The 14,658-nt window shown below is 36.6% G+C and overlaps 1 protein-coding gene across 1 annotated transcript in view; it reads right to left on the reverse strand.

Annotated features, from left to right (window-relative positions):
* Positions 1–360: 360 nt before the first annotated feature.
* Positions 361–14,658, reverse strand: part of AIMP1 (aminoacyl tRNA synthetase complex interacting multifunctional protein 1) — a 51,840-nt gene continuing 37,542 nt past the window's right edge. Inside the window, exons 5-6 of the mRNA XM_007948289.2 lie at positions 12,213–12,381; positions 361–527 (exon numbers count right to left, since the gene is read on the reverse strand). Of these exons, the coding sequence (XP_007946480.1) occupies positions 361–527; positions 12,213–12,381 (336 nt within the window). The remainder of the gene's footprint in view (positions 528–12,212; positions 12,382–14,658) is intronic.

A 14,658-nucleotide genomic window follows, 5' to 3' on the forward strand; every position in this document is an offset into this window, starting at 1 on the left:
ATCAATTTAAAACAATATAACCCACTGCCATTGAGTTGATTCTAACTCATAGTGACCCCCATTAGGGTTCCTAGGTAGTAAATATTTACGGAAGTATATTGCCTCATCGTCCTTCTGCAGAGTGGCTGGTGCGTTTGAACCACCAACCTTCTGGTTAGGAGTAAAATGCCTTAGGGACTGCATCAGTAGAGGTCCTTTAAAACAATGTATACCAGGTATAATATACATAGTAATTGAGCCTACAAGAGAAGTAACACAGAAATGAACCAGTCATATTTTGAGGTACTTGTGACAAATATATTCCTTTTTATTGTTACTAAAATGTTGTCCAATCAATTTCAGTAACTGAAGCATTTTATTTTATTTGATTCCACTGTTGCTCATAGTTTGAGCTTTGCACACTCCCTTCCCTTTCACCTCAAAGGGGACTCCTTTGTATGTAGCCACACATTCTGCATTAGTATAAAGATCAGGCTGGATTTGCTCCCAAATCTTCTTCTTAGGATTCAGCTCTTTGTCAGGTTCTCCTATTGAAGGATAAAAAAAAGTTACATTGTTAATATACAAAATATTCTTAAAATTATGCATAGATGCTTTTACAATGGATTGTCTTGGCAGTAATTCCCAAATTTTAGACTGGATCAAAATTGTAACATTTATTTTTATTATGTCAGCAATTCTTGTTCTTGCATAGTAAAATAAAATAAAATAGTTCCTGTCATACCCTTAAGAATGTAACATTTTTTTCCTCCATACACATATTTTTGCAGATAACATAGCTCAAATATTTGTTCCCCAAATTATAAGAAAAAAAGATAACTCATTTTAGCATGACAAAGGAAAAAGCAGTGAAGTAAAAAACAAATCACAGCATATTTTGATGTGGTGTATTTTCACACCTGGCAGCAGCAGCTTATGCTTTACTCTCTGTTTCATCATACATCATGAATGGCTAACCTACTGCATTAGTGCTTAGAGATTTCTTATTAATACTGGAAAATGGCTTAACTACTTGTGTTATCTAGTTAAATATGATAACTACTTTGGTTTCATCCCATGGCCACTCACTGTTAAGAAGAAAAGAGACAGCGAGGGGTGACAAGGAGACAAGGACTAGCATCTGTTAAACACCAAGAATGTATGTTATTGCATATAATTCACATAACAATCCTGATTCTAATTTTAAACAGAAACAAGAAATGAGCTCAGAGAAGATAAGTAAGTTGCTTAAAATCCAAGTTGCTATAAAATGGAGCTAGGATCTAACATCAAAGCCCGTGTTCTGCAACTATAGCACTTTGCTTCCCAATAAACTATGCTTTAGAAAAAACCCAGTAACTCTCTTCCATGTGGAAAATACTCCTACTCTCAATTTATAACAACTGACACTGTATACTTTATAAAAGACAAATAAATAGTAGAATATATTTGCTCTAGGCCTAAAGACAATTAAGAATACCAAACAATCTTTCTGCTCAATAATGTGGAAGTAAAAAATAATGTTAAAGATAAAGCAAATATAAACAAGGGTAATAGTTAAGGTTATTCAGTAACATTTCATTGCTCAAGAAACAATGAAGAAAAATGATGTATCCCTTAAGCATTAGACTTTAAATGGAAAATCATTTTCCTGGAAGTAATAAAAAGAGCATCTCCACCAACATCCACCCACTGCCATTATATCTATTCCAATTCAGAGTAATCCTCTAGGACACAGGACTGCCCCATAGGATTTCCAAAGTTATAAATCATTACAGAAGAAGACTGCCTCATCTTTTTTCCTGTGGAGTGGCTGGTGGTTTCAAACTGCCAACCTTCTGGTTAGGAGCTGAATGCTTTAACCACTGTACCACTAGAGCTCTTTAAAAAGAGTATTACTGCAGGATAACTTGGTAATTATAAAAGCATTAACCTTCTAGAACTTTTTCCCAGTGACTCCACTGTTGAAATCTCCTGGAAATACTTTAAAGACTTTTTAAATATTACTACAACTACATATATTCTATATTCCATCTTTTTCTCTAAAATGGTGTTTATCCTCCACTTATACATATAATAAGGAGCTCTGGTGGTGTAGTGGATAAGGCATTTGGCTGCTAACCAGAAAGTCAATAGTTTAAACCCATCAGGTGCTCCATGGAGGAAAGATGGAGTGATCTATTTTGTAAAGATTTACAGCCTTGGAAACCCAATGGGGGTCACTACGAGTCAGAATCAACTCTATGGCAGTGAGTTTTTTTTTGGTTTGGTGGTGTAATGGGTAAGGCACTTGGCTGCTAACCAAAAGTCAGTGGTTCAAACCCACCAGCTTCTCTGCGTAAGAAAGGTGAGGAGGTTTGCTTTCATAAAGATTTACAGCCCTGGAAACCCAATGGGGGTTCCTATGAGTCAGAATTGCCTTGGTGGAAGAGAGTTTGGTTTGGCTTTGGGTATGCATATACAGGACCAGACAATGTTTTGTTCTGTTATACACAGGATGCCTATGGGTTGGAATCGAGCTGATGGCACCCAGCAACAACAATATATATATAGCAATAACAAAACTGAGTAAAATGGAAGTTTTGCTCCTTATTAGCTCCCCAGAGACCACAGAACTGGCACAAACAAAACTGCCTTCTAATACACAAGTTTTCAGAGATGAGATGAATACATTGAATAGTAGTATATCTGTAAGTAGAAGAACATGCAATGAAACTACGATTGAAGGACTTGACTAGTATAAAACACAAGGATTAGTCTTATCCTCTTAAAAGTATTTGAGAGGACAATAAAGACACTAATTAATGAACGAAAAAGAAAAAATGCTAAGAAAGTGTAATTGTACAGTCATTTAGACCTACAAGAAGGTTTTTATTTTTTGTTCATAAAATATTCCATGGGCTACAAGCATAATTTTACTTTCTTTGTATGCAGATCACTCAGGGAAATAACTCTTCCAGAATGCTGGAAAGCTAGAGACAGAGATACAGTTCAAGATGGCCTGATTTATGTTCCTCCATTGATTCCAATTCTTCATGTCTGAAAAGGTCCACACCAACGAGTTAGTTCAAGAAGCAAGATTGTATGGGTAAATCTTGCTGAGTGTTGACACAAGCTACAAAAAGGCCATGATGTTGTTGTGCTGTTATGTGCCATCGACTCAGACCTGACTCACAGTGACTCCTCCTTGGTTTTCCAAGACAGTATCACTATGGAAGTAGATTGCCCAACCTTCCTTCCAAGGAGTGGCTGGTGGGTTTGAACCTCCAGCCTTCTGGTTAGCAGTCAAGTACCTTAGCCACTGTGCTACCACAGCTATCATTAATTTGGAAGATTTTTAGCCAACCCAAATTTTGAGATTAAAATTAAAGTCTGTCACATTATGAGAACTGTATGTAATCAGAGTAAAAAAGGCTCTCATGCAGCATTAACTTTTTTGTTTACTCAACAATATACTTTTTTGTATATTGTGAAAATTAAATGAGAGTTTAAATCACTACCTCTGGAAAACATATCTGATATTTTAAGAAATGTTTTTTAAGAACTGTATTTTCCAGAGCAGTCTTCAACATTCCTGTGTGTTATATCCTTCTTCCTCATCTCAATTTTTTTGACATGGCTACCAAAAGAGGCCTCCCTTGTATGTATGTCATACTTTGGCGGCTTACATGTTGTAATGTTGGAAAGTATGTGTGATAGTTGGAGCTGTGTGTCAACTTGGCTGGACCACAATTCTGTGTGGTTTAAGCAGTTGTGATGTGGTTATTTCCATGATGGAATCAGATGTATATGTTTTGAGCAGCCAATTCGCTGAAAGAGAGTTTCCCTAGAGGTGTGGCCTGCTTCCAGTATATTAATGGACACCTTGGGAAAAAGAGACATTCTTCTGTGGATTGGGATTCTGCTGCGATTCCTACAACTGTCCGCGAGTAAACAATCCACTATTCAGCCTGGAGATCTTGGATTCATCATTCGCTGGAGTCAACAACCAGTATACTGCCTGCCAACCTTGAGCTCCTCAGCCCCTGCAGCTGCTTGAGTCAGGAAAAGCCTCCAGCTTGACATCTGATCCAAGAACTTTGGACTTGCCAACTTCTATAAGTGTGTGAGTCATTTTCCTAAGATAAATTTCTCTAGAGAACCCAGCCTTAATACACTATGCCACTGGTATTTCAAATACCAGCAGGTTTACCCATGGAAGGCATTTTTCTGCAGAGTTTTCAGATTAAGACAGACTAGAAAGAAGGACTTGACTATCTACTACTGAAAAAACTGTCCAGTAAAAACCTTATGGATAGCAGAACACTGTCTGATATAGTGCCAGAAGATGAACCCCTCTGGTTAGAAAGTACTCAAAATACGACTGAGGAAGAGCTGCCTCCTCACTGTAGAGTTGACCTTAAGGATGTGGCTGGAGTAGTTTCAGCACCTTCATAGCTGATGTGGCATGATCCAAAATAAGTAGAAATACCTGCAAACATCCACTAATAACCAGAACGTGCAATGTATGAAGTATGAATCCAGGAAAACTGGAAGCAGTCATACACGAACTGGACCACATAAAGAATATATCCTAAACATGAATGAGCTGAAATGGACTGGTACTGGCCATTCTGAATTGGATAAATGTATGGTTTCCTATGCTGGGAATTACAAAATGAAGATGCTGGTGCCTCATTCATTGTGAAGAAGAACATTTCGAGATATATCCTGAAGTACAACAATGTCAGTGATACGAATAATATCCATATGCCTACAAGGAAGAAAAATTAATACAACTATGATTCAAATTTAGGCACGAATCACTAAAGCCAAAGATTAAGAAACTGAAGTTGTTAACCAACTTCTGCTCTGAAATTAATCAAGCATACAATCAAGATGCATTGATAATTATGGTGAATGAAATGCAAAAGTTGGAAACAAAGGATTGGTAGTTGGAAAATATGGTCCTGGTGAAAGAAATGACAGTGGAGACCACAGGACTTATTTTGCAAGACCAACTACTTATTCATTACAAATGCCTTTTTTCAATAATATGAAAACTCTACATGTGCACCTCAGCAGAGGCAACACACAGGAATCAAATCAACTACTACTTTGGAAAAAGACGATGGAGAAGTTCAATTTCATCAGTCAGAACAAGGCCCAGGTTCCACTGTGGAACAGACCATCAATTGCTCCTATGTAAGTTCGAGTTGAGGCTTAAGAAAATTAACAAGTCCAAAAGAACAAAAGTATGATGTTGAGTATATCTTCCTTGAAGTTAGAAAGCATCTCAAGAATAGATTTAGTGTACTGAACATGAATGGCAAAGACCAGATGAGTTGTGGGATGACATCATGGACATCATACATGAAGAAAGCAAAATGTCAGTAAAAAGATAGGAAAAATAAAAAAATTAAAATGGATGTCAGAAAAGATTTTGAAACCAGCTCTAAAACAGAGCTGTTGTTTTTGTTGTTATGTGCCATCGAGTCAGACCCAACTCATAGCGGTCCCTCCTTGGGTTTCCGAGGCAGTATCACTACGGAAATAGATTGCCCAACCTTCTTTCCAAGGAGTGGCTGGTGGGTTTGAACTGCCAGTCCTCTGGTTAGCAGTCAAATGCCTTAGGCACTACACTACCAGAGCTCCTCCTAACTAACTAAAACAGAGTAGCGAAAGCAAATGGAAGAAATGATTAATTAAAAAAGCTAACCAGAAGATTTCAAAGGGTGGCTTGAGATACAAAAAGTAAAGTAAAAAAGTAATGGAATGTGCAATGACCTGGAGTTAGAAAACCAAAAGGGAAGAACTCACTTGGCAAGCTGAAAGAACTAAAGAAACATACAAGCCTGGAGTTGCAATACTAAAAGATTCTATGGGTAAAATATTGAATGATGAAGGAAACATGAAAAGAAGATGGTAAGAATATAGAGTCAATGTACCAAAAAAATTTGGTCACTGTTCGACCACTTCTAGAGGTAGCATATGATCAAGAACTGGTGATACTGAAGGAAGAAGTTCAAGCTGCACTGAAGGGACTGGCAAAAAACAAGGCTCCAGGAATTAATGGAACACCAATTGAAATGTTTCAATAAATGTATGCAACCCTGGAAGTACACACTTGTCTATGCCAAGAAATCTGGAAGACAGCTACCTCGCCAACTGACTAGATCTGTATTTGCGCCCATTTCAAAGAAAGGTGATATAAGAGAATGGAGAAATTATCAAACAATATCACTGATACCACACACACAGGTAAAATTTTGCTGAAGATAATTCAAAAACAGTTGGAACAATACATCGACAGGGAATTGCCACAAGTAGAAGCTGGAATCAAAGAGGACATGGAAGAAGGTCAATGTTAGACAGATCTTGACTGAAAGAACAGAATACCAGAAAGATGTTTACTTGTTTATTTTATTGACAATGCAAAAGCATTTGATTGTGTGGATCATAGCAAATTATGGATAACATTGAAAACAATGGGAATTCCAGAGCACTTAATTGTGCTCATGAAGAACCTGTATGAAGACCAGGAGGTTGTCGTTAGAACAAACAAGGGGATACTACATGGTTTAACAATCAGGAAGGGGGTGCATCAGGGTTGTATCCTTCCACCATACTTATTCAATCTGTATGCTGAGCAACTAATCTGAGAAGCTGGACTATATGAAGAAGAATGTGCCATGAGGATTGGAGGAAGACTCATTAACAATCTGTGATATGCAGACAACCCAACCTTGCTTGCTGAAAGTTAAGAGGACTTGAAGCACTTACTGATGAAGATCAAAGACTACAGCATTCAGTATGGATTATACCTCAACATAAAAATCTTCACAACTGGACCAATAGACAACATCATGATAAACTGAGAAAAGAGTGAAGTAGTCAAGGATTTCATTTTACTTGGATTCACAACCAATGCCCATGGAAGCAGCAGTCAAGAAATCAAATGATGTATTGCATAGGGGAAATGTGCGGCAATTTGCTCTTTATAGTGCTAAAGAACAAAGATATCACTTTGAGGACTAAGGTGTGTCTGACCCAAGTCATGATATTTTCAATCACCTAACATGCATGCAAAAGCTGGACAGTGAATAAGGAAAACCAAACAATTACTGATGCCTTTGAATTATGGTGTTGGTGAAGAATACTCAATATACTATGGAATGAACAAATTTGTCTTGGAAGAAGTACAGCCAGAATATTCCTTGGATGGAGGATGGCAAGATTTCATATCTTGTGCTTTGGACATGTTATCAGTACATTATGCTTGGTAAAGTAGAGGGTCAATGAAAAAGAAGAAGACCCTCAATGAGACTCCAACAATGGGCCTAAACACAGCAACGATTCTGAGGATGGGAGAGGGCTGGGTGCTGCTTCAGTCTGTTGTACATAGGGTTGCCGTGAGTTGAAAGTGACTTGATGGCACCTAACAACAACAACATCCATAGAGGTAAGTGTCAATATCAAGAAAATTTTCTAAAACTAAAAACTACAGAGCCTTTGAAATTGCTAAACATGTGCTAATACTTAACCATTTGGAAATGGTACTATAAGGGAACTAATCATTCAGAAATTATTTTTAAGCTAACTCATTCTAAATAAGACACAAGAAAATGAAATAGCTCAGAGAGGACAAAGTCCAAATGTTAAAAGGTGTGATCACTTTTTCAATGTTTAAAACCTACAAAAAGCAGTAAATACAAACTCCAGATTTCTATACATTCACAAGTCAGAATTAAGAACCAGAAGCTTAATTTAAATTAGATCATCTTTTTGCATACACTAATTTATTACCAACTTCCCTTTGATGTCTGGCATGGGTATAATAAGCTTAGCACTTCTTCAGTTATTTTATGTTTGAATAACTGAACTCTTGAATTTTAATAGCTGTTATATTTTCATTTTTGTGGTATAACTGACAACTTTATGAATAAAAGGTCAATTAATTTCACAAAGCTATTCATTAGACAAAAGTGGTTTGGTGGTTTGGCAGGAAGAATCTTGGCAATCATGACAAAAGATACACAAGTCTATTCCCAAACCACAGTGACCCAATGTGACATTAAAGATCTGAAATCTTTACAGGAGCAGATTGCCAGGTCTTCTTCTCCACAGACGGGTTGGTGAGTTCACTCTATCAACTTTTCAGTTAGCAGTCAAGCACTTCACTACACAATGGCTCACAACGACAATAACAATATTCCGAAATAGAGTTATTTTTTTGTTTCCTTTATTCTTTAGTATTTTACTAATAACTTTTACTAATAACTACTAATATTTTCTACTTCTTCATTGACCAAATTATTGAGCACCTACATGAAGCCCTGCAAAAGCAGTGAATACAAAAAAAAAAAAAAATTGGCTACATTTCATTGTGAGAAGACTATATAAAACATATATTCTATTATATGGCGATAAGTGCTTTGTAGAAAATAAAGCAAAGAAGGTGACATTTAAAAGACTTGCATAAATTGAGGGAAAAGCCAATAATTCAATTGCAGTGATCAAGGAATAGAATCGGAATACATGAGGTTAGTGAGATAATGGGAGGTCAGATCCTATAGGCTTGTATGCCATTATAAAGACTGAGTAAAATGCAAAACTTCTGAATAGTTTTGAGCACAGAAATAATCTGACTTACATTTTAAAAGCATCACTCTGGCTGCTAGAGTGAAAATAAATGGAAGGACAAGAACAAAAACAGGGAGATCAGTAAGAAGGCTCTTGCAATTTTCCAGTTCACAGATGTCAGTGCCAGGACTAGGGTGGTAGTGGTGGAGATGATGAGAATAATTTCAACTCTGTTTAGAAGGTAAAGCAAATAGGAATTTCAGGAGAAGATGTAGGTGTGAGTTAAGCATGACTCATTAGCATATGAAAGCTGGACAATGAAAAAGGAAGACAGGAAGAATTGATACATTTGAACTGTGGTGTTGGTGAAGAATACTGAATTTACTATGGACTGTCAGATGGATAAGGAGCTGTGGTGGAGCAATGCCTAAGGCATTTGACTACTAATCAGAGGGTTGGGGGTTCAAACCCCCCAGCCACTCCTCAGAAGAAAGACTGGGCAATGTACTTCTGTGAAAATTTACCACCTCAGAAACCCAATGGGGGTTGCTATGAGTCAGAATCTACTTGATGGCAGTGGGATTGGTTTTTGTTTTTTTGTCAGAAGAATGAACAAATCAGCTTTAGAAGAAATACAACCTGGATTCTCCTTAGAAGATAATTGGATAACTGGATAGTAAGACCAATCTCTAGAATAAGACATTGTGATTGGTAAAGTAGAGGGTCAGTGAAAATGAGGAAAACCCTCAGTAAGATGGAATGACAGAATAGTCAAAGCAATGGACTCAAACACAGCAATGATCAAAATGGCGCAGGACCAGGGAACACTTTGTTGTTATATATTCATAAGGTAATTTTAAGTCAGAACCAACTTGACAACATCCAAGAAGAAGAAGTGTGACTTCAAAGGTTTGGTCTAAGCACCTGGTAGAACAGATGTTGCCATCAATGACATGCGAAAAGGACTTCTTAGGAGAAAGAGAATTCTAAGGGAAATATTGGTACATGTCAGTGGAGAAATTCAATGGCAGTTGGAATAAATGACTGGATAAAATCACCTAGGGAATGAATATGGAAATAAAAACAGATGAGGCCAAGAACAAAGGCAAAGGCACTTCAGCATTAAGAGGTCATGAAGATAAAGAAGAATCATAAAAGGAGATGAGAAGGGTAGCCAGACAAGAAGGAGGATCATGAATAGCCTGTGCTGCCAGTTCAAGTTAGCTAAGAAGAGGACTAAGACCATGGATTTAGTTATAGGGAGATTACTGGTGAACTTTACCAGTTCAGGTGGAATGGTATGGTGAAAGAAACCTAATTGAAATAAGTTTTAGAGAAATGGTAGGAAGAGAGTCAAATATAGACCTTTTTTTTTTCCTTTAGGAATAAATGGACCTAAAAATTATCCTCCCTTGCATATTAGACACACTTTGGATTAACTCTTAATTTATATTACTAAAAGATTTTGATAGAAATAATTATTATCTTAGAAATTAAAAAGTTTGAATATAAATTCTCATTTACTATTAGCCCATGAATAGTGTAGTCTCATAAAAAGCTGTCATTGCCTTTGTCCACTGGGTATAATATTGTTTTCAAGTTATTTTAGTTTGGTACTTTAGGAATCAGTCACTATATTTAAATACTAAAATTTATAGATTCACATGTTTAAGACTTAAAAAAGTGTTAGGTGGGTTAGGAGGATTTTAGGCATTATTATAAAAATATATTCGGCATCATCTAAACTATGGAGGTTTTTGGCTTTGTAATTGGAGAAAATAACTTTTAAGTGTCAAAGCCCTTTCAAGGACAATGCTTAAACACTCGCCTAGTAACCATAAGATCAGTGGATTGAACCAACCAGCAGCTCCACAGAAGGAAAGACATGGGGATCTGCTCTGTAAAGATTTCAGTCTAGGAAACCCTATGGGACAGTTCTACTCTGTCCTATAGGAGCTATGAGTCAGAATCAACTCAAAAGCAACAAACAACAACAACAACATTATGATCCTAGCATCTAAAGCCATCCATCAATTTTCTTTGAGAAAGAATTCAGACTGGGATTTTCCCAAACTCCAATTTACCAAAAAAGGTTCTTAGAGAACATACCATTACAGCTTCCAATCTATTAACGGCTAAAGATATATATATATATATATATATATATGCATCCAAATTCATGAACACTTGAAAAAGTCTGGTTTTTCAGATTAGTCTACCTTTGAGTAAGAGGGGGTAGCTGAGTTTCCAGGAGTTAACCCATGTTTTCACATATATTTTCTACCTTATGTCATTGTTAAAAATTTTTCACATAAGGTTGGGCAATCTACTTCTGTAGTGATACTGCCTTGGAAACCCAAAGAGGGGTCGCTATGAGTCGGGTCCGAATTGAAGGCACATTAACAACAACAAATATTCCATTAAACAGTCAATATACCAAAACCCAAACCCATTGCCATTGAGTCGCTTTAGACTCATAGTCACCCTGTACGACAGAGTAGAAGTGCCCCATAGTTTCCAAGGCTATAATATTCACGGAAGGAGGCTTGACAGCACAGTGGTTAAGCACTTGGCTGCTAACAAAAACATTGGTATTTCAAATCCATCAGAGCTGCTCCGTAGAAGAAAGATGTAGCACTGTGCTTCTGTGAAAATTACAGCCTTGGAAACCCTTATGGGGCAGTTTTATTCTGTTCCATAGTTCTATAGGGTTGCTATGAGTCAGACTTAACTTGAACAGGTTAATCTTTACGGAAGCAGACTGCTACCTTTTTTCACTATGGAGCAGCTGGTGGGTTTGAACCCCCAACATTTTGGTTAGAAGTTAAGAGCTGGGCCACCAGGTCTTCGTACATTTAATAAAGGACTTTTTAAAAATAAGTCTACATAATCTCATCAAGCTTGCTTTTCCATTAAAACTGAACTGTTTCTGTTAATATGCCTCCAAATCAGTTCTGACTTTTGAACTTAATTCTACTTGTTACTCTAATTTATTTGTTTTTCCTATTACTCTAGTCAAATAAACATCCTTTAAATAAATGCAGTCTTCTCATTTCTGTTTTTCCTCTTATGAGTTCCTCCTCCTTTTATGAAAGAAACATCCTACATCTGTCACGCATCCTTTCTTTTCTTCTTCAAAGATCTATTTAAAGAAGCTTTCTCATGCACTATGAAGCTTCATCTGCCTGAGGAGCATTTCTACTGGAAAAAACAAACACGAAATGAAATTTCCTTTTAGATTATTAAAATAAATGTGAAGTTCAATTTAAAGATTTTTCCTCTATATCCTAAAATCAACTAAAAGCATATGTAAGCATATTAGATAAATTTGAGAATTACTCATCTTTCTCTCATGTATGAACTTTTATCTCTTTATCTTTCTGTGCTGCCTTCCAAGATAATCTACAGCTTAAATGATCTTGTAGTATAACTGATTTGCTCTTTATTCTTGTCAGTTTTCTGCTATGCAGGCATTAGTATTATTATCTTACCTGGGGAAGAATCTCTCAGATACTTTATGGCATGCGTACATGCATGGGTATTAAATAATGATTTAAAGATAAAACCTTATGATTCACAAGTGGGATTGATGTTAACCTTAGATTTTGTAAGCACTGCTTTGAGAACAATGATTGTCAAACTATTTTAAATAACTACTAATAAATATTTACCTGGGAAATTATCAAAAGTAATTCTGTCTCCAGGAACAGATCCATCAGGAGGAGTCAGGATTTCGACTTTCTCTGGTGAACTGGCACACATCACCATTGCTTGAGATAGTACTCCCCTCATCTTTGCAGGTTTCAGGTTACAAAGTAAAACTACCATCCGATTTTGCATCTGCATGAAATATAAATTGATGATTAAAGAGATTTAAAATAATATTATTAGAATACATCAAAGTATACCTAATATGTTAAATATCAATGTTCTTTTACGGATTTATCTGTGTGTCCAAAATACATTATTGTTGTTTTGAAATCTTAAACATAAAAACAAGCATACAAACAAACAAAACAAATTCTGACAATACATTACAGTCAAAAGAACACAGGTCTCTGAGTTAAGTATTTATTGAAAGACTAAATAAACTAAAAAATAAACATGTGCAACAGACTTGGTTTAGAATTTCTGCTGCCATTCACTAGCAATGGCAATGCATAAAGTTGGTTTCCTTATAAAACGAAGGAAATAGTATTGAACATAAAGGTTGTCAAAAGGATTAAATCATAGCAAGTATCTAAAACATTTTTCTCTATACATTTAGTATACATTGAGGGCTATTTCTGTAATTTATATCCCACTGCCATTGAGTCAATTCTGACTCACAGAGATCCCTGTTGGGTTTCCAAGGCTGTACATCTTTATGGAAGTAGACTGCCTCCTCTTCCTACTGTGGAGCAGATGGTGAGTTTGAACTGCTGAGCTTCTGGTTCGCAGCTTTACCCACCATGCCACTTGTTGTTGTTGTTTTTTTGCCATCGAGTCAACCCCGACTCATAGTGACCCCTCCTTGGGTTTCCGAGGCAGTATCACTACGGAAGTAGGATTGCCCAACCTTCCTTCCGAGGAGTGGTTGGTGGGTTTGAACCGCCAGCCTTCTGGTGAGCAGTCAAGTACCTTAGGCACTATGCTACCAGAGCTCCTACCATGCCACTAGAGCTCCTTTATTATAAAAAGTATATAGAAATTTCTTTAATCTTTAAAAGTTGAAGTCTCTTTTTGTTTTTTTTCCCCAACTACCAAAAATAATATACTTCTTTAAATTCTTCCAACAGTTTTAAAATAACATAACAGATATGGCAATCTGCTTCCTTAAAGATTATAGCTGAGAAAACCCTGTGGGGCAGTTCTACTCTGTTCCATGGGGATGCTATAAGTTGGAATCAACTCAATGGCACTCACCAAAAGCATCTTCTTTTTCATAAATAAGAAGTTAGCACATCTCTCTAATTCCATCTTTCATCAGAAGAGCCAGAATGATTCTACTGAAATGTAAGAGCCTGTATCACGTGCTATACTTAATTCTGATTTTTATCTCACACGACTGACTGTCCTTCTTTACTCTTCTCTAGCCACACTAGCCGCCCATTATTTCAGGCAGCAGGAACAGCAAGTTCAATGGCTCTTAAGCAGATGTGTGCCTGGGATGTTCAATGGGAGGTCAGTGTGGCTAACAAACTCCAAAGAGCCACACCAGCCTCCCATTGAACACCTCAGACACATATCTGCTTAAGGGCCATTGTACTTGCTGTTCCTGCTGCCTGAAATATTCTTCCCCCAGACAGACACCTGACTTATATTCTTCATTTTCCTAGATTTTTACTTAAATGACATTTTCTTTATGAGTCCTCTCCTGGTCATTTTATATAAAATGGCAACATTATCCTCATCTTAACATCTCCTAGATTCCTTCTCTCCTTTATTTTTCTGTTGGGACTTATCACTATTTAACATATTATATATTTACTTATATTCTGACAATTTTCAGATGCCCTCATAGAAATGTGAGCTTCATAAAGGTAGAGATTTTTTTGTTGTTTTTGTTTTGACTTCTTTATCACTTGTATCTAAGGACTCCTAATGGAGAAATGTTTAAGCATTTTGCTGCCAACTGAAAGGTTGGCAGTTCAAATCCACTAGCCTTTCCCCTGGAAAAAATACCTACAATCTGTTATGGAAGAGATTACAGCCTAGGAAATCCTATGGGGCAGTTAGCCACACTCTGTCCTTTGGATCACTATGAGTTGGAAGTGACTGGATGACACATAATAATATCCTTATATCTAGAATAGTGCCTGAAGGTGCTCAATGTATGTACGAATATGAATGAATGAATGAATGTAGGAATTTGTTCAAGGGCACAAAAGAGAACAGCAGAGATGACAATAAACAGAGTCATCTTAATGTTGATACCCATGCTCTTTTCAATATCTATGAAATACCATGGGGTAGAAAAAAAATTGGCAGATAATTCAAATTAATATAAAAGACATCTAGAAAGAGCTAACTAAAACCACTATTATCTTTGATTTTTTCTATTGTCATTAAAAATATTTTTTTACAGATTTTTTTTTAAAAACTACTATTCTTTGGGAGCTCTGATAGCGTAGTGCC

The sequence above is a fragment of the Orycteropus afer genome, unplaced genomic scaffold, assembly GCF_000298275.1.
Source record: "Orycteropus afer afer isolate SDZICR_OR568_19922 unplaced genomic scaffold, OryAfe1.0 scaffold00211, whole genome shotgun sequence".
In the NCBI taxonomy this organism is placed as follows: Eukaryota; Metazoa; Chordata; class Mammalia; order Tubulidentata; family Orycteropodidae; genus Orycteropus; species Orycteropus afer.